The following is a 27,993-nucleotide window of genomic DNA, read 5'->3' as shown; positions in this document are numbered from 1 at the left end:
AATATGAAGGAGTGCCCCAATCGGTCTCTTACCAAGATTTGAGGCAGAATAAAATATAGCAGTATTAGAACGCACTAGATCTCCCTTCTTATTCTGTGTTAAAGGCCCCAATTTCATTTTGTCGTCTATCAGGACCCCCAGGTACGAAAAAACCTCTGTGCCGGGAGCCAAAGCGGCACCAACCCTGAACTGGTAATGCTTTTTTTGCGAGGTCCCACCTGCATCACGTAGGATTTTTAATCGTTTATGGACAGGTCCAATTCTTTCATGACAGATGAAAAAAAATTAGGCAGAGATTGTAATCCTCTAGCAGTTCAGGCTATAAGGACCACGTCATCCAAGTACAGCAAAACCGGCAGGCCGCGTCGTCCCACCTGGGGGTAATCTACCTTAGTCTCCAATAGAATCTGTTCTAGTTAATATATAAATTCAACAAAAAGGGAGCTAAGATACACCCTTGGAGCAATCCTCTTTTTATGGGGGAACTGGCAAGATACCTTAAGGTCTTGTGAATAACAAACCTCAACCTCGGTGTCATTATGGAAATGGTCAAGGAAACTAATATTATCGCCGTCCATGCCCATGGACAGAATGGTCTGCCAAAGCTTAAATCTATTCATGCGATCAAACGTGGAAGACTGATCCATAAAGGCCAGATAGATTGTAACGGGGCTGGTGAGCATATACTTGTTGAGGATCAAATGTAGGTTGAGACATTGGACCACGGTTGTCCGTCCAACACGAAAATCGTACAGGATGTCGGTTAAGATGTTATTTTCGTCTGACCAACTGGTTAGCCTTTCTGGAAGAACACGGCCAACCACCTTAACCACTGAGTCCAACAAAGATATAGGTCTATAACAGTGGGTACTGTCCCTGTTACCCTTTTTCAAAACTGGGACAATGGTGGAGGTGGCTCAGGAGCCAGGAGGACCCATTCGGACTGCTGCATTAATAACGGACCTAAGAACAGGTGCCCAGAGTTTCACATCGGATTTATATAAATCCGGCATGATACCGTCGGGACCCGGATTTTAAAATACACAGTGCTTCTTGGGGGGCAGCGGGTGCCAAGGCGCTTGCAAAGGAGAGCTAGCCATGTGGATGTTGGGGACAGATACAGTTGGCCAGCAAACAATATGTGGCCTACTGACTCAACAGTTAGGGGACAACCAGGGTAAAACAGAGTAGAGGTAGCAGACTTTCTTCAAGAGGCTGTAAGGGAATTCACGGGGATGGAGCAAAATCTGAATTGCATATACAGTTTCCTATCCTGCAGGACAGTTATAGCCTCCGGGTATTGCTCAAGTTCGCTTGCCAATTTAAATTCCAAGAAGTCCGATGGGAGCCGTCCTTGACGCTGGTAGATTAGTGGAGACTGGGCCACCTAGTTACAGTATTGTGTCTTGATTAAGTCCCCGCTAGGGAATGATGGCAGGTCCCTAGCATCCCTCAATCCCTTCGGCCCTGTTGCAGTGAGCAAAGATTTCAATTTGTGGAACCATTCAATTTGCTTGAACCGATCGAGCACAATGACTTCGGATAGGGCTTCAGCATATGGAAGCAACTCTGGAGTAGTCCTAAGGTGGAGCCAGAACAGAAGGGGACGTAGTTTGGCCTTCTCAATGATGGAAGTCCTGCCCATGTCCAACCTGAGTGAGTGAAGGGGAGTGCTCTGCGGAAGTGAAACCAGAGCTCTCAAACATATTCTCAGTGGTCAAGAGGCCATCAAAATTTTCAAAGCCCCACAGTTCTGCGCCATATAGTGCTCAGCCCACTGCCTTACAGTCATAGATGTGAAGTGGAGCTGCTACTTGTCTGGTAGAGGAGGTCCAGTGCTCTTTGGTCATTGCCCCAGTAATCTGTCTGTGTTGAAGAGTACGCTTCACTATATGAGGCTTCCATGACTGGTCAACGGAGAGGGTAATCCCCAGGTACTGAAAGGTTTTCACTCTCTCCAGGGGTACGCCACCCACTGCAAGCTTACCGCAGAAGGTTTTGTGGGGGCTCAACTTTAAAAGTTTTGTTATTGTGGTGTTTATCTCCAAACCTCGCATGATGCAGAGGGTCTCAAAGCGAACCAGTAGTAACTGAAGCCCTCTAGGAGTTTTGGGCACTAGCGGCGTGTCATCGCCAAACAGTGTTACCACTTTAGTCCCCCCCCCAGAGAGGGGGCGTCAGCAGGGTTATCAGAGCGGTACTGGACGACGCCATTAACAAAAAGCGAGAAGAGTGTGGGGACAAGTATGCAGGCCTGTCGGACCCCTTTATTAACTTTGATTGGATTGGTTAACTGTCCTTGGTTGCCCCACTGGACCCTTGCATAGTTGGCCTCATGGAGGCGGATAACTAGCGATAGAACATCAAAACATTTTTTACATTTAAAAGAAGCGCAAACGCACCGATGACAACATTGCTTGCCTGTTAAATTGTGGTACCATAACAAAATTTAAATTAGACGTATTTAGAAGTGTTATTACATCATAGGTGTCCAAATAAAATAATGAAAAAACGAATGTCACCAGCACACATTTATTGCGTGTCGTCTTCATATTTCTTTTTGTCTTTTTAGGACCTACTAGTTGCTCGCAAGCATATAAACAATGCACTTTGAGTGACGTATACAACAATGACGCTGGAGATATTCCACCTCTCACGCTTCAGCTAGGATTTTGTCCACATATTGTGGCAGAACTTTGATGCAAACATACCATTAAGCACCAGTTAAGTTCACAGAGATCATATAGGCTGTACAAAACCCTACAGTGTAAGAGTAGTAGAGGGTATAATCAGGCAGACTGTTTCAAAGGGAGTTTGAGAGACTGTCTCCATGAAATTGTTTGAAAATATGGTGTCAATGAAAAAGTAGTGGCAGCTAGGAACTCAGTCACTGCACCTCCTAATGTAATCACCCGCACAGAATTGGACGAGAATTGCCCACCTCAAATGACCAGCGACCAGATAGCCATATACTAGACATTTTAGAACACAAAAGATGAGGCAATGTTAAGTTAGAGTCATATCCAAAACAATTTTTCGCTGAAGTATGCAATAAATTGGTATTTTCTTGCAATTTCTTTTTTCACACGCAGCCAACGCGTTTTGCCTGAAACATGGGCTTCTTCAGGACTTTAACCCTGTCAATGGAACAAATACATACATTGGTTAACTGTGACATGTATAGAAAGACGTTTAAGACAATAAATTCAGACAAACACATGATATAGGTTTTGTTTTCATGGAAAGAAACATGGTGATTGTATCTACGATCACAAGGCCAATTTCTTTTATTACATCATTTTGACACGCACTGTTTTTTGTGGATTTTTTCTTTAAAATGTGATGCGTTTGTCTAAATGTATAGTCTTAAACGTCTCTTTATACATGTCACAGTTAACTGATGTATGTATTTGTTTCACTGACATGTTTACAGCCCTGAAGAAGCCCATGTTTCAGGTGAAACGGTTTGGCTGCATGTATGTTTTTTTTTGTGTGAAAAAAGAAAAAGAAATTCCAAGAATAAACAGACTTATTTCATACTTCAGCAAAAGACTGTTGTGGATACGACTCTGTAACTTACAATGGACTCATCTTTTCTGGTATAAAACATAGTTGCATGTTGATTGCTCAGATAATAGCTAACAAGTTCTTAAGAGTAACTAATGACACAATCCAAAACATCAAGGACTGCCATTTTATAAACTGTCAAATTAAAATCAGTGTAATTTTCAGCAGAAGCATTTTTATGTATGTTCATCACAAACATTTTTGCATATTTCTTGAACTCAGCGTCAGAGTGTGCAGATATCAACACAAGAATTGTAACCAGATAAACTGATGTCGCTTTTATGGTTGCAGCAAGTAACATACTTTGTCTTCAAATCCTGCCAATCATCTAGACCTATCATTAAAGAGATCAGACATGGAATATGGTGAAAGTGCACATAGACTACTTTACTATGATCTACACCGGACTTCCAAAAAACAAATTTTACAGCTACAAAGAAAAAAAGAATCGTACAGCCAGAGAGAAGAGTTCCTATTACCCAGGACATATAGTATGGGGTCAAGAACAACAGTTTTACACTTGTTTTGTCCACTGGGCAAGTAGGCGCAACACTCAGCAGCACAAAACCTTTGGCTGTCTGTATGAAGTATCCCATAGGAAATTTTAGACACAGCTACAGCCCGAACTGCAGAACGGAATTACACCAAATTTGGCAAAAGGTAGACCTTGGTTCAGAAAGCGCTCTTTTTTTTTTTTTTTTTTTAAATGGTGTAAATCCGTTCAGAAGTTCCTGAGAAGTTCAAAAAATAGATGTCAAAAAATCAATTTCCCATAGGAATCTTTAGACACGGTTATAGCAAAAACTGCTGATCGGAATTACACCAAATTTGGCAAAAAGGTACTGCTTGGCTCAGAAAGCGACCTTTTTAAAAATGTTGTAAATCCGTTCAGTAGAGAAATTAGGAAATAAAGAGAGTGATATCTAGAGGCACGGTGGAGCCGCGCACCCTTCCGATCGCAAGTTTTATTCTAATTGGCTGTCAACACTCCAAACCAGGAAGTGTTGGCAGCCATCTTGTGACTCGGTAGAACTGAGTCACAAGTAAACAGTGAAACAAAAGTGAAAAATGTATATATTTTTTTATTTTATTTTTAAATCGGCCGAATTCTCGCTGGGGTCGTGAATCCGGACGAGAACATTAAAAAAATTGAAGTGTGGGGTGATTTTTACACTCATTTTCAATTGTTGAAACTGCCAGGATGAAGGACTGGCAGTAATACATGCCTTTCTGAATGGCAGAGAAAACCAAACACAGGTACCAACAAATTTTATAATACAACTGGCTAGTTTTGCACTAAAAAAAAATTATTTCAATTTCAACGGGGACTTTTACTTCCAAGTGAAAGGAGTAGCTATGGGGGGTGCATTCGCCCCAGAGCTAGCTGTCCTTTACATGGCAAAATATGAAGAACAATTTGTATACAACAACAATCCCTTCTGGGGTACGATTTGTGATGATATCTTTATGGTATGGACAAGTACAGTGGAGGATCTCATCAAATTCCATGAATAGTTGAATAATAGGTCTGCGGACATTAAGTTCAGTTTGAACCATTCTAGCACCAAAATGCCCTTCCTTGATGTAGCGGTATATGCAGAAGATGGTAGACTAGTTACTACATTGTTTAAAAAAACCTACAGACAGGAATAAAGCCCTACATTTTTCAAGCAATCATTCTAAAAGTCTAAAAGATAACCTGCCCTATGTACAATTTTTAAGGATAAAAAGAAACTGTACCTATAAAGAGGACTACACCTTTCACGCTACTAATTTAATAAACAACTTGATGAATCGAGGATATCCCAAAAAATTGTTGAAAAGGGCGATGAAAAGGGCTTGATTTACCCCACGAGAGGTTTTGCTAGAGAGAAGAGAGAAAACACCTATGGAAAGAATTGTTTGTGTGTCAACTTTCTGTCCAAATTCAAATCATCTAAAGAAAGTTAGTTATTCATCAGAATTGGCATTTGGTTAAACATGTGGACAAGTCCTTGGCTTTAAAACCACTTTTTGCATTTAAAAAGTACAGGAGTATTTCTAATCAGATCGTAAGAGCAGCAGTTTTTCAACCAAAGCCAAATACGGTACGAGATTATGTAGGTTTGCCTCCAGTAACAGGATATCATAAATGTGGTACTTGTGCATGCTGTGAATCTACCCAAGAAGGAGCGGTGTTGGTACATAACTCCATTTATTGGAAACATGAATCTTTTATGAATTGTAAATCAAAAAATGTGGTGTACGGGATAACTTGTCCGTGCAGGAAACTATACATTGGTAAAACTAACCAGGAAGTGAGATTTAGAATCTCACAACATAAATCAAGAATCCGGAAAAATGTGCAAACAGCACCTTTGGTGAACCATTGGAAGTTAAACAATCATCCTGAAAAGGATCTCAAATGGACTGTGATCTCTAAAGTTGAACTAGATACAAGAGGTGGTGATCTGGAATTAAAATTGACTCACAGGGAAGCTATGCTGATCGTTAAATACAATTCAGCAATAAATGGATTAAACCAACTATCTGAGATTTATAAGTTGGGATAGTTTGTCCACAACTGACCACAGCAACGCCATGATGCAATTTGAGATGCCATTGGTACATTCGGCCGAACAAAGTCTAAGTACTAATACGGATGTGCGTGGCTTTTGACAGTGTCATCAGCTGCCATTCCAACACATTTATGCCGTCCCTTTTGGGACCCAATGCGGTCAAACACATTTCTTAAATGGGCCTTCATACGATCTTTTCGCCACAAAAACATGCTCTTTCCCATTAAACGAGCATCATATTACCATCAGCGCTCCCATCTGCAAATTGGGTATAAATACGCACAAGGAGATATACATAATAAGTGGAGTTTTTTCAACCACCGCAATATTCATAATCATGACTACATTTCCCATGAGCAAAAGCGCTGCTGCGCCCCGCCGGAAGAATATGGCGGTCATGTGACGCCAATAAGCAAATAAAATAGCTTTCATTTTGCATTCACCCGGAAGCGGTTGTCCGTGGTGTCCTGCCGGCTGTCGAACACACGGAAGAGTGAAGAGCCCACTCCCCAGCGCAAATAAGGTATAGAGAGTAACAAGATGAAAAGCGATTCGTTGCCCATGTCAGGGGGTCAGTTTGGAAGCTCACGGTGTCTCACCTTATTCTCCAATGCAGAGTAGACGTGGAACTAATTGGATGTCTACCGTGAAAGGGAGTGCGTAAAGAGTTAGCGCTCAAAGGATTTTGGCAAGTAAGTGTTAACATCTTGCTATATGTGCAACAAAGGGTTTTATTTTATTTTATTTTTCATAATAAGCACAAAGACTAAGTGGCCCACAATTTGTTTCTCGTAGGCAGCTGTCTCGGGTTGCTACATTTTTTTAGCAAGCCGTCGCTATCTTCTCCACGAGTAAGTGACCTTGTTGTTTTTTAACACACTGCATTTTGGCATTTTATTTTCGTTAAGTGGTCTTTTCAGTAGTTGGTATTTAATTTGTTATTTCAGAGAGCGAGTCACACTTCGAGCAGATAAAAAGATCGGCTGATCTATTGAAAGAAATCAAGGTAAGCCCGAAACCCCGGGTAGAGACGAGAAAGGGTGGTAGGAGGCCTCACTGTAGTGCATAGAGTGATTTTGAATTTTTTGCTTGGTTTGTTTCAGCCTGTTGGTCCTGAGGAGAACACCAACAATTGGATTGGGGTGTTCGAAACGCGTCGACCTGTCTTTTGTTTTTGACCTATTGAGTGTTCATTCATGTTGGAATCACTTGTGATTCTGATAGTCACTGCCTTGCCAGGTAGGTCGCTCCCCCCCGCTGCAGCTCCACCTGCGCTCGCCGAGTATCTCGTGCCCTTCGCTCCTCTGTGCCCCGCTGCCCAGTTGCCTTCTGTGTCCCCTTCTTGTGTGCCCCGTACCCCGCTGCCCAGTTGCTTTCTGTGTTCCCTTCTTGTGTGCCCCCGTGCCCCGCTGCCCAGCTTGCTCTGTGTCCCCCCTTGTGTGCCCCCTTCTTGTGTGCCCCTCTGGCCAGTTTGCTTTTTGTGTCCCTTCTTGTGTGCCCCCATGCACAGTTTGCTTTGTGTCTCTTCTTGTGTGCCCCCGTGCCCCGCTGCCCAGTTTGCTTTCTGTATCCCTTCTTGTGTGCCCCCGTGCCCCGCTGCCCAGTTTGCTTTCTGTGTCCCTTCTTGCGTGCCCCGCTGCCCAGGTTACCCCATGTTGTGCCTGCTTGCCCCCCCCTCGCCGCTCTCGTTCCCGCCGCTGCTCCCCCGTGGCCCAGCACCCCCGCGCCCATGCGCTGCCCCCTGCCACCCGCCTCCCAGCTGTTCCTCCCTCCCGCCTCCCCATAAAATGGCAGCCTTAGGCGCACCAAAGGCAAGCCCGTCTGCGCACGTCCGCGGCCAGTGCCAGAACCCCTGGCCCCCACCCCAGCCATGACGACAGACTCAGATACGACGCCAGCAGCCTCATCGCCCTCAACCCAGGACGGACCCCCACCTGCTACAGGGCCACCCCGAAGCGCACCCACGGTCCCTTCCCCTGCCAGAACTGCAGCTTCTCCTGCATCAAAGACGCAGAGACAGACGCCACGACAGAACACAACCAGCTCCGATGCATCCTAATCAACAACCACTCCGCACGCAAACACGCTGTAGAGCTCTGGGACTTACTCGACACCGCATCACCAGACGTCGCCTTCCTGACCGAGACCTGGATGAACAAAGCCTCCTCTCCAGACATCGCCATTGCCATCCCCGACGGATACAAGATCGCCCGCAGAGACCGCACCAACCGAGTCGGAGGAGGAATCGCCATCGTCCACAAGAAAACCATCAAGGTCTCAACAAACACCGACGACACTCAGCACCGCCGAACACATACACTTCTAGATCCACACGGACCTCAAGACCACCCTAAGAGGCACCCTCGTCTACAGACCACCCGGACCCCGACCACAATTCTGCGACGCCATCGCCAACTTAATCAGCACGCACGCACTGACCTCCACCGACTACATCCTCCTTGGAGACCTGAACTTCCATCTGGAGAACAACGACGACAGCAACTCGTCCACCCTGATAAGACAACCTCAGACTGAAACAGCTCATCACGACGCCGACCCACATCGCCGGTCACACGCTCGACGCCATCTTCTCCTCAAGCCACGTCTCCGCACCCACCTGGAATGACCACCACTGCATCCACTTCACCTTCCGGAAACCCGTCGCACATCACCGCACACTACAGATGCCCCGTCGCTGCTGGGGCAAAATCACCCAAGTACAACTACAGGCAAACCTCGCACTCAACCCACCAACCAACCCCTCCAACCCCGACGTTGGTGCGCGCACCCTCAGACGATGGTTGGACGACTGCGCCAACACCTTAGCCCCGCTGAAAAAACAAACCCTCAAAGACACCAGCAAGAGCCAACTGGTTCACTCCAGAACTCCTAGCATCAAAGCGCACCAGCCAGAAATTGGAGTACATATGGCACAGCGAGAAATCGCCGGACAGCCGCGCTGCCCACAAAGACGCCATCCGCCACCACCACCACCTCATCAGGATCGCCAAGAGGACTTCCTTCAAAGACTGCCTCGACGAAAACGCACACAACAGCAAGGAGCTCTTCAACATCGTGAAGGAACTCTCCAACCCCAGCTCCAACGTCAACGACATGCCGCCGTCGCAAGCCCTGTGCGACTCCCTCGCCACCTTCTTCCACCGCAAGATCGCCGACGTCCACGATAGCGTCAACCCCCGGACGACCCTAACAGGCCCCAACACGCCGAAACCCACACACTCCACAGACCATTAACCCCTGACAACATGGGCCAACGTGAGCATCGAAGACACAATGAAGACAATGGGCACAATCCACTCCGGCTCGCCATCTGACCCTTTTCCACACCACATCTTCAACAAAGCCGGCAGCTCCATCGCACCCCACCTGCGCAACATCATCAACCTCTCCTTCGAGACCGCGACCTTCCCTGAAAGCTGGAAACACACAGAGATCAACGCCTTACTAAAGAAACCCAAGGCGGACCCGAGCGAACTCAAAAACTTCCAGCCCATCTCCCTGCTCCCGTTCCCAGCTAAGGTCATCGAGAAGATAGTCAACATCCAGCTCTCCCGCTACCTCGAAGACTACAGCATCCTGGAACCCTCCCAGTCAGGATTCCGCAGCAACCACAGCACCGAGACCGCCCTCATCGCCGCCACAGACGACATCAGGATCCTACTGGACAAAGGCGAGACGTTGGCCCTCATCCTTCTGGACCTCTCCGCCGCCTTCGACACCGTCTGCCACCGCACACGACTCCACGACTCCTCCACGCAGGGATCCGAGTAAAGGCCCTGGACTGGACCTCCTCCTTCCTCTCCAGAAGAACCCAGAGAGTCCGCCTCCCCCCGTTCCGATCCAAAGCCTCCGAGATCATCTGCAGCGTCCCGCAGGGATCCTCCCTCAGCCAGACGCTATTCAACGTCTACATGGTGCCCCTCGCACACATCACCCGACATCACAACCTCAACATAATCTCCTATGCCGATGACATGCAACTAATCCTCTCCCTCACCAAGGACCCCCTCACCGTCAAATCCAACCTCCACCAGGGAATGAAGGCCGTCGCCGACTGGATGGAGGATAGCCGCCTTATGCTGAACACAGACAAGACGGAGATACTCATCCTCGGGCCCAACCCCTCACCATGGGACGACTCCTGGTGGCCCGCGTCGCAGGGAACACCCCCCGCACCCACCAACCATGCACGCAACCTGGGAGTCATCCTCGACTCGAAACTCACATGACCAAACAAGTCAACGCTGTCTCCTCTAGCTGCTACAACACCCTCCGTATGCTCCGCAAGATCTACAGATGGATCCCAACTGACACAAGAAAAACATTCACCCAGGCCCTAGTCAGCAGCAGACTACTACGGGAACGCCCTCTACGCCGAAGCCCCGACCAAGTTAATCAACAGACTGCAAAGAATCCAGAAGGCCTCTGCAAGCCTGATCCTCGACGTCCCACGTCGCGACCACATCACCCCCCACCTGAGGAACTTGCACTGGCTCCCTGTCGACATCGCCAAAAGAATCTCCTTCAAGCTCCTGATCCACGCACACAAGGCACTCCACAAGACCGGCCCAGCCTATCTCAACCATCAACTCTCCTACGTACCCAACAGGAAACTCCGCTTCGCAGACCTCTCCCTGGCTACCGTCCCACGCGTCCGTAGAACCACAGCCGGAGGCAAATCCTTCTCCCACCGCGCCGCCAAGACCTGGAACACACTCCCCTCATCCTATGACAAACCGAAGACCTTATAACCTTCAGGAGTCAACTCAAGACCTGGCTGTTCGACCAGTAGCAACAGCACCCCCCTCTCCCCATCCTCAGCGCCTTGAAACCCTCGCGGGTATGTAGTGCGCTTTACAAATTATTGATTGATTGGCATTGTGAAATTCATGCACCTTAGGTCTTGTTGTTTTTCTACTAAATATTATTATGCTTAAAGAAATTGTTTTTTGTATGGTTTGGGGATGTGAAAGGAAGAATGGTTGTTTAGCTGCTGGAGTGAATGAGAGAAATTGGTAATATTGAGTGTGAATCAAACTAAGAAATATGTCGAATGTACCATTGTTAGTATGAGAGAGCTGTCAAATAGTGATGTGTGAGACATAGTGGATATGCAAAATTATTGTATTGGTTTTGAATAATCCATCAAATTGATTTTGTGGTCTAATACATTTTGATAGATTCTAAAACTAAGGAGACAAATTTCTAGTGGTCACTTTGTTGGGTTCATTGTGATGCATTGAAAAATAAGACAGAACAAGGTATCAGTATTGGCATTCTGTTTATTGTGTTAGATATATTGGTAGCACAAAACTCCAATTGAAAACCAGAACTCTCCAACATCTGAGGGCAGGAACCAACCAGGATTTTAGCAATCCTGTGGCTAAACACTTCTATGAGAAGCACAATAGCAACAGCAGCTTGGTACAGTTTTTCAGTATTGATAGAATCAGGACACATCCCAGGGGTGGAGACAGAGAAAAACAGATTTGTATCATGGAATCAATTGATCTCAACACCAAAATTCCAAATAGTCTCAATAGTGGAGAGTAATTAGCCACACACATAGAATGTTAGGGTACTTACCTTAACTACTGCTCTCATTCGGTTTGATCTGCAATTTTTTAACTTTTGAATTTCCAACAATTATATTTTTTATTATTTTGTTTTATTTCACTCCTTTCGACAGAGGTTTTTGTAGAGTGGGCATAGAATCCTATACTATTTTGAAAAGTCTACCTTGTGGATTCATGGGCAACAATTGTCTATGCAACCAGACACAATGACAATGTTATATTATATTATATATATATATCAATAGATATTCTCAGAAAGCCACAAAGGTAACCTCTGTAGGCTATTGGCATATGCCAAGTAGCACTTTAATCTGTGATTTTGATCCTATTTCATTCCTCAGCTCGGATATGATATAAATTAGCACATTGTAACATTATATCTGATCAAGAAAGTGAGACTAGCTGGTATGGATGATAAAGGATAATAATTGGTGAAAAGGTTATAGCCTGCGAAAGACCCATTGATTCTTACATACTAATAATCCCTCACTTGTCACATTTATTTGCACCGCACATACATGATCATGTCTTTAAATCATTGCCTTATGATCAATAGCACAGTTTCTATTAGAGTAGTGGTGACAACTACTTTTGTCCTAACCTATTATTTATGATTTTGAACCGCAAATATGATGGATTTTGTGTTCAAGTAAAATTGATATAAATCTTGCTCTTCAAGCTGTAGTTTTGGAGAAATCCGATATTCTGGATGGTACAGAGAATTAAGAATTGATAGGATGCCAGGTGTCTGCAAGTGTGTTTTGCATACGTCTCTAACTCCTTAAATATTTATGCTTTACACTAACAGGATATTTAGGAAGAGTACACACCCTCCATAAAACATTAAAGCACTGGATGCACAGCTTCCAAATATTGTTAAGCTCTCTACCTAGAATGCACACCCATTGTGGATTTGTTTTCTCTCTTATGACTTCCAACAAAATCTCTTAAAATGTGACTTTGTGCTAAGAACTGCTGGTTGAGTTAGTTAGGTTGCATATTCAGCACCATAATGTCATTGGAAGTATGTGCACTCAATAAGTAGATTTAGATAAGACATACCATTAATCATTTGTTCTACTAACATGATGCAGTTCTAGTTGTTTTGTCCTATTTATAAACCAGCATTCTCACATTCCCATCTCTGGCTGGCCAACAGGGAAATGAAGGGAAAATGTATAGGCCAATTGCTATAAAACTGGAAAAGCTGTAACAGAGCCAATCAAATACTTGCCTAGTTTGTGCCTAAAAATACTCAATTTAGAAGGCTATACTGTATTTAGTACAGTCTATTGTCATTTTGATATGTTCAGCACATTGCAATCTAGTGCCTACCAGTTCACTGTAATGTAGTCCATTCCAGTCTACTATTTAGTCCAGTTTGCTTCATCTGGTCTTATCATACAGGTCTATTTACTGTGCATTTCTGCAAAGGATCTCCTTTTCCATTTCATAATGTACTATCTGATTACAGTAGGAGTACAATGCCAGGCAAACATCCAGTATCCCCAATGTGCCCGCATCTTAATCACAATCACTAGCACATGCCAAGATGTGTGCCCATCACTGAGTACTCAGACTACAGATATTTGCCTCCCCATTATGTAGTAGTCATAATAAAATACTTTGATTTGCCACTAATTACATGGAAATCACTGTGGGTGAAAAAGAGAGTCCGTCTCTAAGCCATGCGACAGATACTGTGAGATAGACCCATTTAATGCAACATTGTTTGCTCACTACAAAACATTTTTGATTTTTATTTATACACACTTCAGTCACTTTATATTCAGACTATACGCAGATGACCAAAGGAGAGACTGCAATTTAGAAGGGCATTAATTAATTCTTTTCCTTACTCCAAAAATGTAATATCTTTGCCCATAGGCCAATGATTATGTTTACCTGCAGCCTTTATTAATCTGTAACCTGGGCCATTCATGTAACTAAGTTTTGACTGATTGCATTTCCATATCCTTTGCATTGATTAGTGTGCATGGGCATCTGTAGTTCTAGTGTTGCGTATTCAAAGACGTATGTAGGCTTGTATTCTTGGTTACCTGCAAGTCTACTGGGTGGATGATGGAGGATGTGTGCAAGCATCAGTATCTGCACATGTATTGTTGGTCTCTGTGTGAATGCACAATACAAAAGCAAATCCCAAAATAGATAATGCTTTGTATGGTGCACAGATTTATTTTCTGCTCCAGAGGAATAATTACTCTAGCCAGTATGGAAAATCTTGAGGATATGAATTGTTTTTGAGCTTCCTTTTAGAACTGTTCTAAAGGCAATGGCTTTTTATCCAGTATAATTTAATAAATGCAGCAATTTGCCAACTCGTTCCAAAAATGTCAGAACCTTGGACAGGCAATCTCTCCCCTCCACCTTTCGCTTACAAGCAACAGTGAGTATAGTGAGAAAAAGCTATGAATAAGGGTGTAGATATTATACTTCCAGACACATTGAAACAGAACTATCATGTTGTGAGATTTTGGTAACATCTTACTACCTTTCGTTGAGGTCCCAGAGCCCTTCCCAACTGGTTGACTAGGGTAGAAAATGTGCTCCAGACTTCGCAAGTAGCAGTGGCTTAGGCATTAAGTGGAATGCAACAGTAATGGATACAATCCTGTATTACTTAAGGTCAGCAGTGTCAGATTTCAGGCGCAATTCAAGTCTTTATTGCTGTTCTGAAGTCAAATTTGATCTGGAGGATTTTACATGGAACCATGCTTTGAGGCTTGAATGCCTGGATAGGAAAAAGCTCCCCTGATGGTGTTTTTGCTTGGACACCATCCAGGAACACTGTAGCCAACCACGGAAGGCACGGTTAGGTCACGAAGGAGTTCACCTAGCAGCAACAGAAGGCCATACTCGGAAAACTGTTGTGCCACCAGCAAACCCATTATAGATTTCACCAAGCAACAATAGAAGCCCATACACCTTGAGGCACTGTTCAGACATGGGTGTTCACTGTACGGTGTGCACCTAGGAGCACTATAAACTCTGGTCCACTAGAGTTAACATTAAACCATATGTCTACGCTATATACTGTTTATCCAGCCCCAATAATTAAGGAAAATACGATTTAAAACCTAGTAGAAAGTTCAGCAATTACCTATGAAAAGCGGTCATCATAATAATGAATCACTCGTAAATTGACTGCAAGAAATGTCTGTGCGACAAAAGATAGCGAAAAGGTAATATACTAGTTTGAAGAATTTCTACTTTAATATTCCTTTGGAAGAGTTTGTAAATACAATTTATTATCATGCAGTAGTTTTAATTTACTTTGTGCTAATTACAGCTACATTTGTGACACCAATAAAGGCAAGAGAAAGACTAATAATTATTAAATATTCTATACAAAAAATGAGGAAATACCACAATATTGGTTGCAGAAACATATCAAGAAGTTTGTTATTCTGTGGTACTGGGGTTTTATGTAAACACCACAATTTATAAAAGCAAAGTCTGGGAAATAATGTCTAGTGTTACATGGCAGCAAGGGTAGTCCTAAAGCATCTTCATAACAGCATAATCTTTAAATGTTACAGTATGGACTTCAGCCATGCACAATCTTAGTCCTGTCTGGTGCAGGAAGATGGTTCTGGGGTGACATGAGGTTTCTCAATTTCAGGTAGCAAGTAGTGTTGGTGGTGGGTGAGGCCAGAGACCGCAAGGTTTAGACAAGGTCTCAACCACACTTTCAATAAGAGCCGCTGGACGTGTAAGGTTATGAGGGGGATGGGCTAAAATAGAGAAATAACTATAACATCCAGTAGTGTAACAGGAGTGAACTGGTGATTGGCAGATAGAGTGAAAATCACCATTCCTCCTCTTATTCTAAACTAGGCTGATGCTCATCAGCACAGGCCAACTGAAAAAGTTACAGAGCATAGACTGCACAGGTCACTTATGACTAATTAGGCAAACAAGCAGAGAAAATGGGTTAAGTTCATAGGTTTAAAATGAATGGAATGCAATCAACATCATGACAAGACCTACCAGGAGATTAAATTGTACAAGCAGGCAACAATGGTGCATGACACAACAATGGTAGAAATAAGAGACAGAGTGTGTGAGAGGATGGCTCAGTATATGATGTACACTTATATGTAAGTGAACACCTTGCACTGATCCAGGCAACCCTCAAGGTGATTTAAGTGGTCTTATTCAACCTTAGCAAGCTCTCCAAGTGGTAGCCATGGAGAGCAGCCTTCAGGTGTAGTCCAGAAGGAGTATAAAACAGCTTGTTTTACCACAACATAATCTTACAGGTATAGAGTAAGTGAAAAAGAACCACACAGTGTATTTATAAAAATATGTATTTATTGTAAGACACTCACTAACACATAAAGATATCACCTAACCAATCCAATCCAAACAGCTTTATTCGACAAAAGTCATAAAAGCGAGACAAAACAAGTACAGGTACAAAATACACAAATAATTTAACAAGAAACAGTGTAAAAACGAAACTGCTTAAAATATTTACAAGTTTTAAAAGAGCATATGATAAAAAGATCATTGGGTATAACATACCGGATGTCTGACTTACTATCTGTTACTCTTAGTTCTTATAATCCATGCCCACCCCAGAAATTTGGCAACCGCCACGACAATTACCGGGTCAGTGCAGGTGCGAAGGAGCCTTCCTGCTTCAACACTCTGTCTAGTACCCAATAGTTGGCAAACGGGTTTCAACCACACACGCCTCGGGGCCAAATAAGCAGGGCATACAAAAAACATATGCACTAATGTTTCCACCTGGGATTTGCAAAAGGAACATAAATTACTTTTCTGGGGTTCCCACTGGGCTACAAATGAATTTAAGGGCAACGCTCCCACCCGCATCTGGAAAAATAATTTCCTATCAAGAACTTTGGTTACAAGATCCCAAAAGTGTTCTAGCCTAGGGACAAATTTGATGTTCATGAATTCGTCCGAAAGCGAAAGGGGTTTAGTGGCAGAGAGTACCTTTGTGTTTATCAGCTCCCAGTATTTCTCCTTCAAGAGAGCTTTAGATGGAAAAATAGCTACCGTAGGGTTCTCCCAAAGCTCGCTCAACCCCAAAGCCTCAAGGGATTTTCTAGTTTCATTAAGCCAAGCAATCTTCCGGGAGCCCACCATCGACAATATATCAAGAAAACCCTCTGCATACTCTGCCAACGCCGGAGTGGTCCATAGGCGACGCCAATAAAGGATAGGTCGAAGCCTGGCTACATCAGCTATGGAGTTCTTCCCAAGGTCATACCTTAAGGGGACTAAAGGTGTGCTCTGCGGGAGAGAGGTAATACTACGCAGGAACTTGTTTTCCGAGATGGTTAAGGAAGACAGGTTCTCGTACCCCCACAGTTCCGCACCATAAAGAGCCGAGCTCACTGCTTTGGCACTATAGACCTGTAACACAGGTCTAATGGGCTTCGGAGGAGACTTTTTAAATTCAGCTGCTAATACACCAGCTAGCTGCCTATGTTTTAGAGTAGTCAGATCTCTCTGTAACTTCCATGCTAAGTTATTTTGGATATTAACTCCAAGATAATTAAAAGCCTGCACTTGTTCTAGTGGATTGTTGAACAAAACAAATTGATTTCTAAAAGATTTGTGTGGCCTGAATGTCATAAGCTTAGTTTTTTTAATATTGACCTCCAGGCCACGATCAACACAAAAGGACTCAAAAATATTTAATGAACGCTGAAGACCGCCAGGTGTCTTGGCAATTAGAAGCGTGTCGTCAGCGAACATTAAAATTGGGACCTTAGTGTTGCCAAGAAGGGGAGCGTCAACGTGAGCTTCCAAAAGTCGATCCGCTATGTCATTAATATATAGGGAAAATAAAGTGGGGGCCATTGCACAACCTTGTCTGACACCTCTCTGGACCGGAAAATCCTCCGTCAACATGCCCTGGCCACCCCATCTAATTCTAGCCAAATTATCTGCATGAAGCCTCTGGATTAGGGACAACAATCCGCCATGAAGCCCCAAATCTTTTAGAGTCTGCCACAGTTTTGAACGAGGGACTAAATCAAAGGCGGCCCTTAGGTCCACGAACACTGCATACAAATTTCCCTTACCCAAGACCACAGTCTTCCAATAAAGAAGGATAAAACGGAAGACTTGGTCAACAGTGCTAATGTGCTGGCGGAATCCGGCTTGGAATGGGGATAAAATATTATTTGACGCAATCCAGAGATGGACGCGATTTAAAATCAGCCTACCAGTGATCTTCTGGATAGCGTCAATCAAACTGATAGGCCGATAGTTCTCAGGAAGCGAACGGTCACCCTTTTTGTACACCGGAATTATTTCCGCGGCTTTCCAAGAGCTTGGAATAGGAGCACCATGTGCTATCGCGTTGGCAATCAGCTGTATATACCTCCCCCATTTTAGCTTGTCATACAGAAAGACATCCGCAGGAACACCGTCCGGGCCGGGGGCCTTGCCAGATGCCACTCCCACCAGAGCCAGATCCACCTCAGAAATAGAAAAATTATCTTCTGGATTAAACAACTGGGGGGACCCATAGCTATCAAGAGGATCGGTAGGGGAAGCATACTGCGGTTTGAAATAGTCCACCCACTTCTCATGCGAAACATTATTTTGGGGACACTCAGATTGTGCACCAGAACCCCACTTTACAATGCTCCAGAATAATTTACTATCATTCCGAAGACTTGCTTCAAGGAGATCCTCCCACTTTTTGCCATCCCATTGGCGTTTAGCTTTAGCGACACAGCTCTTGTAGACGATTCTCCTGCGTCGCACCAGGCTTACATCGCCACCCTTCAGGGCAGACCCAAGCGATAGCCTTGCCTCCCTGCATTCTTTATTATACCAAGAGGCTTGTTGGTTGGCGCCTCTTGGTCCTGATCTCGCTTTTGTGAAGAAATAAGATTTCAATTTTGCAAATAAACTATCGTGCGCTGATGTTACATCCCTCAGGTTCCCCTCAGCGGCTAAAACTGACTCGATAGCAATGATGGAACCATCCACCTCCTCTGTGATTTTTGATAAGGTGGTAGGGTTCCCCATAAGTCCGGACCATCTCAAACGACGCATGTCGTTGGATGGCACCACCGCGGGAGGGGGCGATTCCCTGGCCTCAACAGGACCACCGTCCACCTTCCACCATTTATGTGATAAACAGAGGGGGTTATGATCACTCTCTGGAAGGGACACTATTTCCATGTCAACGAGGGAGTGCCATTGTTTCATATCAGCCAAAATGTAATCAATTCGACTCCTGCTCAGCCCATTATTAAATGTGCAGGCACCCTCGCGATCGCTTGGCATCCTACCATTCAGAGCCCTCAGGCCCCTTTCCATGCAAAGGGAATTAATCTGGATGACGACTTCTGAGCATCTTGATATAGGGGACAACTCCAGGGGGGGGATACCCCAACTTAACTCTTCAGTATCCTGTAGGTCCCACTTATTATCAACAAGAGGTTCGAATGATACGTTAAAGTCACCTGCAACGATAACGAAGGTGTCAGCTGAATAAAGATCAACCAGGCGAAGTAAGTCGTCAATGACCGAAGATTTTGCACCTCTGGAGCTCCTTGCGTACACATTATATATGTCGATTATGCCCAATAATCCAAGATCCAACCTCAACAGTTGGATATCACTACTTCCCGTGTGGAGAAGCTTAGTGGTCAAACACAATTCGCTTCTTAACCAGATAGTTAAACCCCCTGAAGGACGCCCGTGGGATCCCTTGGTTGCCGGGATGTGAAAATTTAAGTAGCCCATACAAAAGCGTGGTTCGAGAAGCCAAGTCTCCTGGAATATACAAATGTCCATTGTGTTAATAAAGACTACCCAATCAGAAATGGCTAGCTTGGAATTCAAACCAGCAATATTCCAAGAACAAAGAGAGCCACCAGCCAAAGGAAGACCGGCAATATCAGGGATAGTGAGTTGCGAATCTGCTAAAAGGCTACTAGCGGGTTGATCAAACCCCTGACAAGATTCCGGAGCAGAGACAGAATGACTGCTACTCAAAGTTGTAGCCACTTGGTGGGCGGGTATAGGACAGGGGTCAATGCAAGGGTCAGCCATAATGGACTCCTGGTGATCAGTGACCCTCACCCTCTCGCACCTGTCCCAAAAGCCAACACCCCCCTCACTATGTAGTCAGTCATTGATATCCAGGGATGAACCATCTATGACCCTATCGCTACATAGGCCTCGCTTCGACCCCCCTAGATCATGCGAGAGATAGCTTCGCAGTTGGATGGAAGAACCTTCTGGGGGACAAGTTCTAAACTCAAGGGCTAGGAGATTTTCAGCAAGGTAATTGCTTTTAAGAGCTAGTTCAATGCAATCCACAGAAGCCCTGAATGAAGAAAATCTAGTAGCTCTGGAGATATCCTCCCTAATAACTGAACGACAGCCCCTCACATGTCTCAACCAATGGATTGCCTTGTTGGTCAGCGACTCAGGGGACTCGGCGCCGCCGTTAGGTGGCAATTTGGGGACATTGGTCATGTAAATTATGTTGGGGCAATCTACGGCGTAGCCCTTGGGTGGGACATTACAATCACCCCGACCCCCCCCCCCCCCCCCCCCCCCGAGTCCCCTGGTCAAAGGTGTCATGGTCACTTCTCGCACCCAGCCTCTTTGGACGACTTGTTCTGTCCTGCAAAGAACATTTGGTGTTGTCAGGTGAACGAACCAAAATGTGGTTTGTATCGGCCTTCACTACATTACTATAAGTGGCATAACCCTTAGGGCGAGGATTAAGAAGACCTGACCTATCAGCCTGAGTTCCTAAGGGATTATCTGGAGCAGGAGAGGGGTTAGGTAAAATAGTGGCAGGGACAGGGTGTGGGACAACAGAACACAACCCTGCTTTGCTAGTCAGAGACTCTATCACTATTTTCAATGCGCTGACTTCATCTCTCAGCAGGTTAACCGTTTTTATGAGGTCTAATAAGGGGTTAACAGATGAGTCGATAGAATTGCCTAAGGGGATTGGAGGGGAATGCGGCAAAGGTTCACATGAGACCCCACTGGCGACAACCTGTTCGTTCATCAAAGGAGAAAACCTGTTAAAGCAAGGAACAGCAGGAACACTACTCTGTGTATCAACTGAATCACACAATAGAGTATCGTCCCCAACAATCGAACCCTCAAGCACATCCGCTTTACCAACCCCCTTAGCAACTCTTGCAGTAGGCTTACAACGGAACATTTCCGGCACAATAGGTGCTGGCATAGAGTTAACATGTCCAGAGTCAGCAGAAGATAGAACAGTGACCAGGCCATCATCCGCCGGTGACTGGTCGGATCCCAGGATGGCCTCGCACTCCCCCACTAGGACACCAATACGTGACAAACCAGAGATATACACAATGCACACAATAGTTTGCAATAGAACCATGTAAATAGCACAGAATACACAGTGGTCCCCAGGGAGAGACCAAACCACAAACTAAAATAGTGGTACGGGAACAACGACTTGAGTCAGACAATACTCAGAGGACATAGAAGAACCGGAGACCCAAGGAACCACCCAAGGTGAGTATCGAGGAGCCCCACAGAGGTCGCGTGCAGAGTACGAACACGATCACGTTCTCCGTACAAATCAGCGTGTAAGTCGCAATTGCAATTTTAAAGAAAGAGGACCCTTCCCAGTGGATTCTGAAGAAACCCCGTGCAAGCCAAGAGGTTGGAGAGCCACCCCGCCCATTGATACCTTAGGAACCAGGATGATTACACCAGGGAATGCCGGGTGCATAGGTGTGAAGTGGTGTCGGAAACCGTTGTCAAACTCAATGGGAGACTTAAGAAAGATGCCATTGCTGGAGAAGGTGAAAGTGTCCAGTGGAACCCAAAGGTAGATTCAAGATGTGAAGAACCTGCAAGCAGAGGGGACAGAGTCTATGCCATGCTGTGGAAGACCAGGAGCCGTACACAAGCTGTCCCACGTCAGATGTCGAGAGTTGAGGGGTCGGCGTCCGTCGGGAGCACCAACAAGCCTTGGTAACTACAACCAACGAAGGAGTAAAAGAAGGTGCAATGTCAGAACCAGCAAGGTTCAGGAGACTCACCACAAGCAGGGGAGTCAGGGCAGACCCCGAGCAATCAGGGGTGCCCAAATAATTCAAAATGTGACCCTCAACAGGGCCCATAGGCCGGAGGAACTGGAGTTGCAAAAGGACCTCGAGCAGCTACTAAAGAAGCAGGCCCATGGTGCAAACAAGCGTTGTGGTCGAAGATTCTGGTCACTGGAGATGCTTGAGGTTGGAGCTACTTGGAGCTCAAAGATCTTGATGGTGGGAAGCCAATAAGCCTTTACAATGGCAAGTCGACACGGTTCACAGGGGTTCGGTTCCAGCGGCTCCGACGAGGGATACTGGCCGCAAACTTGGTGAGAGGACAGGGCTGGCCTCGAGGAACGTGAGGAAACACCACCTGAGCTGCTGAGCCTTTTGGCGTCCGTGGGACCCCAGGATCAGCAGACCGGTCAGGTTATGTTGGGGTGCCTGCAGATGCAGAGAAATGACTCCTTCACTTCAAGGGGGATTCCTTCAAGTGTCTTGGATGCCCACAGGCCTTGGAAGATTTCCTGCATGGAGCACAGGCACGGATGTTGCAGCAGACTAGCAGGGGGAAGAGAGAAGGAGGAGTCTTCCCGGTTGCACGCTTGATGCCCAGAGCGAAGTCCAGAGTGCCCGGACGGTTGAAGTTGTGTCTGAATTGAATCGTGCCCCACGACGAATCTAGGGACCCCACCCTCAGGTAAGTCCTTAAATACCCTAAGGAAAGAGTTGGGACGATCCAGGGGTCCCTCCCTAAGGAGGGCTGGAAAAGGAGGAGGATACTCCCTGTACGTTGTCCAGTTTTGCGCCAGAGCGAGAGCCAATAGCTCCCTCAACTGGTTTGAACTTGACTATGCATGGAGGGAACCAAATGTGCCCTGCACGCAGACTATGTGGTGCTGGCAAGCGCACTCACCCTGTCCCAAAACACTAAACCCTGTCTGGGAGGTGGTCACACCTCCCTGTGACAGGATGCATATTGTTCTGCCTTCCTTTCTCGAGCTTTGCTCAGCAGCAGGAGGGCAGAATCGTGCCTCTGGTCGGCAGCGGCCATGTTGTGCTGTCCGGGTCGAGAAGACTGGTACCGGGAGCACTGAGGTCTTAACAGAGGGCCTTTGCAGTGCTTGGAATCATAGCCCCACACCGTTTACGATGGGGGTATGATTCCAACAGGTATGATACCAAACATGACAGGGTTCTATCAAGCCAGTTTCAAGATGACCATCGCATAATGACGCGGTGCCCCTCCATGTGTTATATGGCTGTCCCACTTAGAACCCGAGAAAATGGACCCCGAAGTCTGTAGGGGTGTCCTGCTCATGCATGGGCACTCACAATTAGAACTGAGCACCCTACCTTCAGGATTGAGAACGCCTGCTGTAGGGGTGACCTATAGGTGTTAAGTACAGTGACCCTAGATATCATGAATCCTATATCTTACGTAAGTGGTGCTAGCACCAGCTTACACAGGCAGCAAAGGCATGCCTGTAGTGATAGATCTCCCATAGGTATCATAATACATGCTTCAGCCTATGGGGGACCTCTGGGGTACCTATGCCCTGGGTACCTTAGTACCAAATACTAGGGACCTATAAGGGTACCCCAGGATCCAACCTGGGATGTACGAAAGTACTTACCATAACAATTTAGGGGAGAAAGCAGAGAGACTGGGGTCCTGATTAGCCGGATTTCAGTCAGACTAGTCAGAAACAGCATTACATCAAGCAAAAAGTGATGGTAACCATAGAAGCAGATCCTACTTTCCTACAGAGTGATAAGATAGAACCAGAACATTTACAAAGGTTTGCAGCAACAGTTTGGGGAGGAGTTTAAGAGCAATGTTTTTCAGAAGCTGAAGTTTCAGAAAAACGTGACTGTCTTGAGAGATCATGAGAGTCAGGAGTTATTTTTGAATTTACCAAAGTTACTTACATTGTAATTTCTTTGTCCCCCTTGGCTGAACTTTCGCACTCTTCATCAGAGAAGTGTTCAGGTGCCACATACTCCCCTTCAGAGTCTACTTCTGGTAAATTAACTTGTTTTTCTTTCATAATAACTGAATTATTAAGCATTTTTGACTCTGGAGTCTCTGGAACTGCTATTTCTGAAAACAAATTAAAAAAACAATAATTAAAATAACATCTGTAATTTGTGTGTCTTTTGCATCAATATTATGCTGCTGACACAAAAACTATGTTTAAGCCATACCATTCTTAAAATGTGACCAATCAGCCAGAAGACAGTATTGTTGATCCAGAAGCATTCAACAGCCGGAGACCAATCTAAGCAAGCTAAATTATTTAAGATACCTACATAATATACATTTAGATGCAGTGAATGTAAATATAATTAAATTACACATGTAGCAGATGAAGAAATAAGAGGAAGAAGGCAGTCGTAAAGGGTAGAGGGCCTCACTGATTAACAATGGAAACGTGCCTTGTGGCATGGATTTGGCCCAGTTTACAAATTTATATTTTAGCCTAAAAGTTCTCAGAGCTCGATTCTCTCTGGCAGGCCACCATTTTGCTGTACCAGTAAATCCTGCAATAGGACAAATTCGTGCGCAATCCATTTGGGATAAGCAGGGAGGGGAGTGTTTGGTTCTTACACAGAGGAAATTCTCATCTGAGTTTCACCAAAATGTTACTTCGTCAGCTTCTCCGTGAGACTGTAACAAGCTGAGGGCTTCAGCAAGTATTGACAAATGTCTTCAAGGGAAGTCCCACAGCAGGGTCTGACAAATCCTTACACCATTTCAAGTAGAGGAGATGGTGCACCACTCTTTTTTAGGACTGGCACAGGGCTTTCAGCAAAAAGATCTGATCAATGACTTCAAAACTTCAGGGGCAGGGTGGGCAAACTTTTCTTATCAATCAGTCGCAGGATACAAGAATGTTACTAACTATATCTCTCCTACACCCTTTCTTTACGAGCACTGGATTTTAATTTCTATAGCTGTTTTTCAGCAGAACCAGCAAACAGTAAATTAAATATGGAATGTGACAGGTGAGAAGCTCCCTTACTTAAAAAGGGTTTCAGCAGCATCGCCTCTCAGCTAGGTATCTCATCTGCACTGGATGTTAAACCAGTAGATATTGATCAATATGCAGGATCCACCAAGTTACAACGCTGACACTTTCTAATGCAGAAATATCAATGTAAACCATGTGGTTTCTGCAATACGTCTGGCAGAGCGAGCTACAATTCATAATTGATCAAGCTTTCGGTTAGCTTCGCTCTAACAGCAAATCAAATATGTGCATATTACTTGCCCTTTATAGGCATAAACAAAAGAGATGAACACGTACTCCTCCTTTCTACATTATGGGGCTCTATCCATTTATTTCACATGATCCCATTAAGAGATCATGAACAAACACGTTAAGTTTGATTACACTGTTTAGGTGAATATCTGTAGGTGATCCTGCTATAAACTACGGGTTATCTTCAGACAATCTCATCTTTGTGAAAACTTGTGAAAGATGAAAATGTCTCTCTGACAGACTCATTGGACAGATGGTACCACTAACATAAAGGAAATTTTTCAGCTCACAAGTATCAGCTTAGACTTGTGAATTGGTTCAAAAGAATGTCCCTTGAGTTTGGGCAGAACAGTAGTACAGTCTCACAATTAAGCAGACTTAAAGAATGGTGGAAAGTGGGGAAAAAAACGAATCCACAGTGATTTACAAAGTAGAAAATTACAGTAATGATTATAACCGAAGCCTCTCAAGTGCAAGTTCACCCATGTTGAAAATGGATTCCGTTACCACCTGTAAGTCACATACAATACTCAACTAGTTTTTACATGCATTTCCCAGTATTTAGAGTTTTAGCAATCCACTCTCAGTGTGGAACAGTCTACATGGGTTATCAAACAAGAAACTTTAAGAAAGGCAAAGAGGGTAATTTCATTAAAGGACATTTGATCTCTCCAAACAAGGAATATCACACAATGGTCTAACAATAATAGATAACAATCATGTTTGTCAACCTTGTTCTAACAGCAGCAATAGTAAATATTTGGTTTAACAGCATGCTTTTATTTTGCTATACGACCATCTGAGAAAATCTTCTTCAAAAAAGTTCTGCATGAGTGAAGGGCCAAATAGCGTGGCAGAATTGGCTAAATTGGGGACCATGACAAAGGAAAATGATACAGTATATTATGTTGCAAAATGCAATCCATGTGACAATATTTGTGGCATTATCTATATGCTATTCTATGCTCAACCATCATACCCAGGAAGTTATCTAAAGCAGGTCTGAAAGTTTTAGAAAATACATAAAGCGTAAATAAGAAAAGCTGTGCGATTTTTTATTTTTATGGAACATTTTTTAATTACAGCCCTCACCCAACTAACAGCAAATTATTGCTTTAAGTGATATTTGCATACAATATGTCGAAGCAATAAACAAAATTAAAAATATGAAAAAATAAAAGCATAGAATAAAATATATATATTTTCAAATAATGAAACATTACATAGGACACTCCAGGCCCAATTCGGAAGGCCAATTTATGGTCCCATCAGCCGTTCAAAAAGAAAATCAGACAAAAATAGGATTTCACCATTTCAGGAATACTAAAATGTTTGAGGCAGAGGAGACAGTGCAGAGAATGAAATTCGACCTGTGTAGAACTACATATAAACGTACACTTAAAAAGTTTGTGATTCTTTTAAGCTCTGGAATGTCCAAGCGGAGTACACATTTACAATAAGTGTGCAAGATATCATAAGTAATCTGAAGCTTCTGCCCAAAAAACTGGTACTCTCCGGACAAGTGCCTTGAAAACAGTGCAAGTCAACTTACAAGAAATGCAAAAATGCAACACGAGTCAGTGCAATGAACACTGAATGGGTGTAAAGCGGTTCACACTTTCCCCCCCCCCACTGACTGCCGCTGGGCAGAAACAATGAAAAAGATTGTTCACAAGCAATTTATGAATGTCTTCCATTGGAACAAGGTAACAGCCATCTTATTTCGTTAAGTCTTTTTTGCCAATCAGGCAAATGTATTTACACCACACATGGTATCACAGCACAACGCAATCCTATATGCACATAGTACTTTATTTAATTAAAAGGTCACTTTGATCTAGCAATACTTTGTTGCAATACATGGAAGCATGCAATCCCATTATAAAAGCCTATATTTAATTTCCTTCTAATACACGGAAGTGTGCAATCCCTATATAAAAGCACATCTCTAATTCCTTGCGACTTACGACGTCCCTTGTCGCCTGTAAAACAAAACGACTTAGCCGTTTAACTTATTACAGTTGAGTTCTGATGTCAAAACGCCTACTGATAGAGCCAGCACAGCAGCCAAGGGAAAAGGGAGGACACAGAATAATTAAAGCTGCAGTTTAAACAACGAAAATAACACATCTTTTCCTTCTTCTGCTCGATCTTTCTAGATGGACAGTGATAAACTGAAGAATTTATTAATGGCAACATGTATATTTTTCGCTTTAGGTACTTGTAAGATAGAATCTCTATGCATGTTTCTACACATTCTGAGCTACAGTTTTTTTTAACTCACTTATATTAAACTAATTCTATTATTTTGCAACACATGTATAACTTCCTATTGAGGAGTTTAATTTTGTAGTAGAGATTCTAAATGTATTCTTCATGTTTACAGATGCCCTATCTCTTACATATGAAAAAGCATCAAACCAAGGATTAAAGTGATTTGTGGGAAAGGTCATGGTGCAAGCATGTATTAAATGTAATCAAATAACCCCTGCTATACATTATAAGGATGTTACAAGTCACCTCTGAGTTCCATGAGACGGTATAAATGAAATCAGCCTTCGGTCTGGTTCCCCTTTGCAATATACTTATGAAGTATGGCATGAGCTACTTTATCAAATATAACATACAGATTATGTTCCAGAGGATGTATTGTGTAGTAGATGGTGAAAATCCTTAACTATGCACAATATACAACGGCATCAAATTACTTAACCTTATAGGCACATGCCTGCCTGGTATTATTAACTTACTTCATTCACAGAACTAAAAGCCAACATTTGTCATTTCTAAGCACTGTGAACAAGAGACGTTACTATTACCCCATTTATGTTACTTAACTTGTAAGTCAGCTTAACTGAGATTCAAACTCATAACCTCCCTCCAACACACCCTGTTCATCAGCAGTGAAAGGTTTGCTAGCAGAACAATTGCCATTTTTTAGGTCGAGCCT

General features: G+C 44.1%; 1 protein-coding gene across 3 annotated transcripts in view; it reads right to left on the bottom strand.

Annotated features, from left to right (window-relative positions):
* Positions 1-27,993, bottom strand: part of SMARCAD1 (SNF2 related chromatin remodeling ATPase with DExD box 1) — a 683,175-nt gene that overhangs the window by 535,297 nt on the left and 119,885 nt on the right. For all 3 annotated transcript variants that reach the window (XM_085641145.1, XM_085641146.1, XM_085641147.1), the window contains one exon: positions 23,710-23,881. In XM_085641145.1, coding sequence (XP_085497271.1) covers positions 23,710-23,881 — 172 coding nt within the window. The remainder of the gene's footprint in view (positions 1-23,709; positions 23,882-27,993) is intronic.

This window comes from Triturus cristatus, chromosome 2_2 (genome assembly GCF_964204655.1).
Source record: "Triturus cristatus chromosome 2_2, aTriCri1.1, whole genome shotgun sequence".
Classification (NCBI taxonomy): Eukaryota; Metazoa; Chordata; class Amphibia; order Caudata; family Salamandridae; genus Triturus; species Triturus cristatus.
This window is presented reverse-complemented; position numbering and strand designations above follow the sequence as displayed.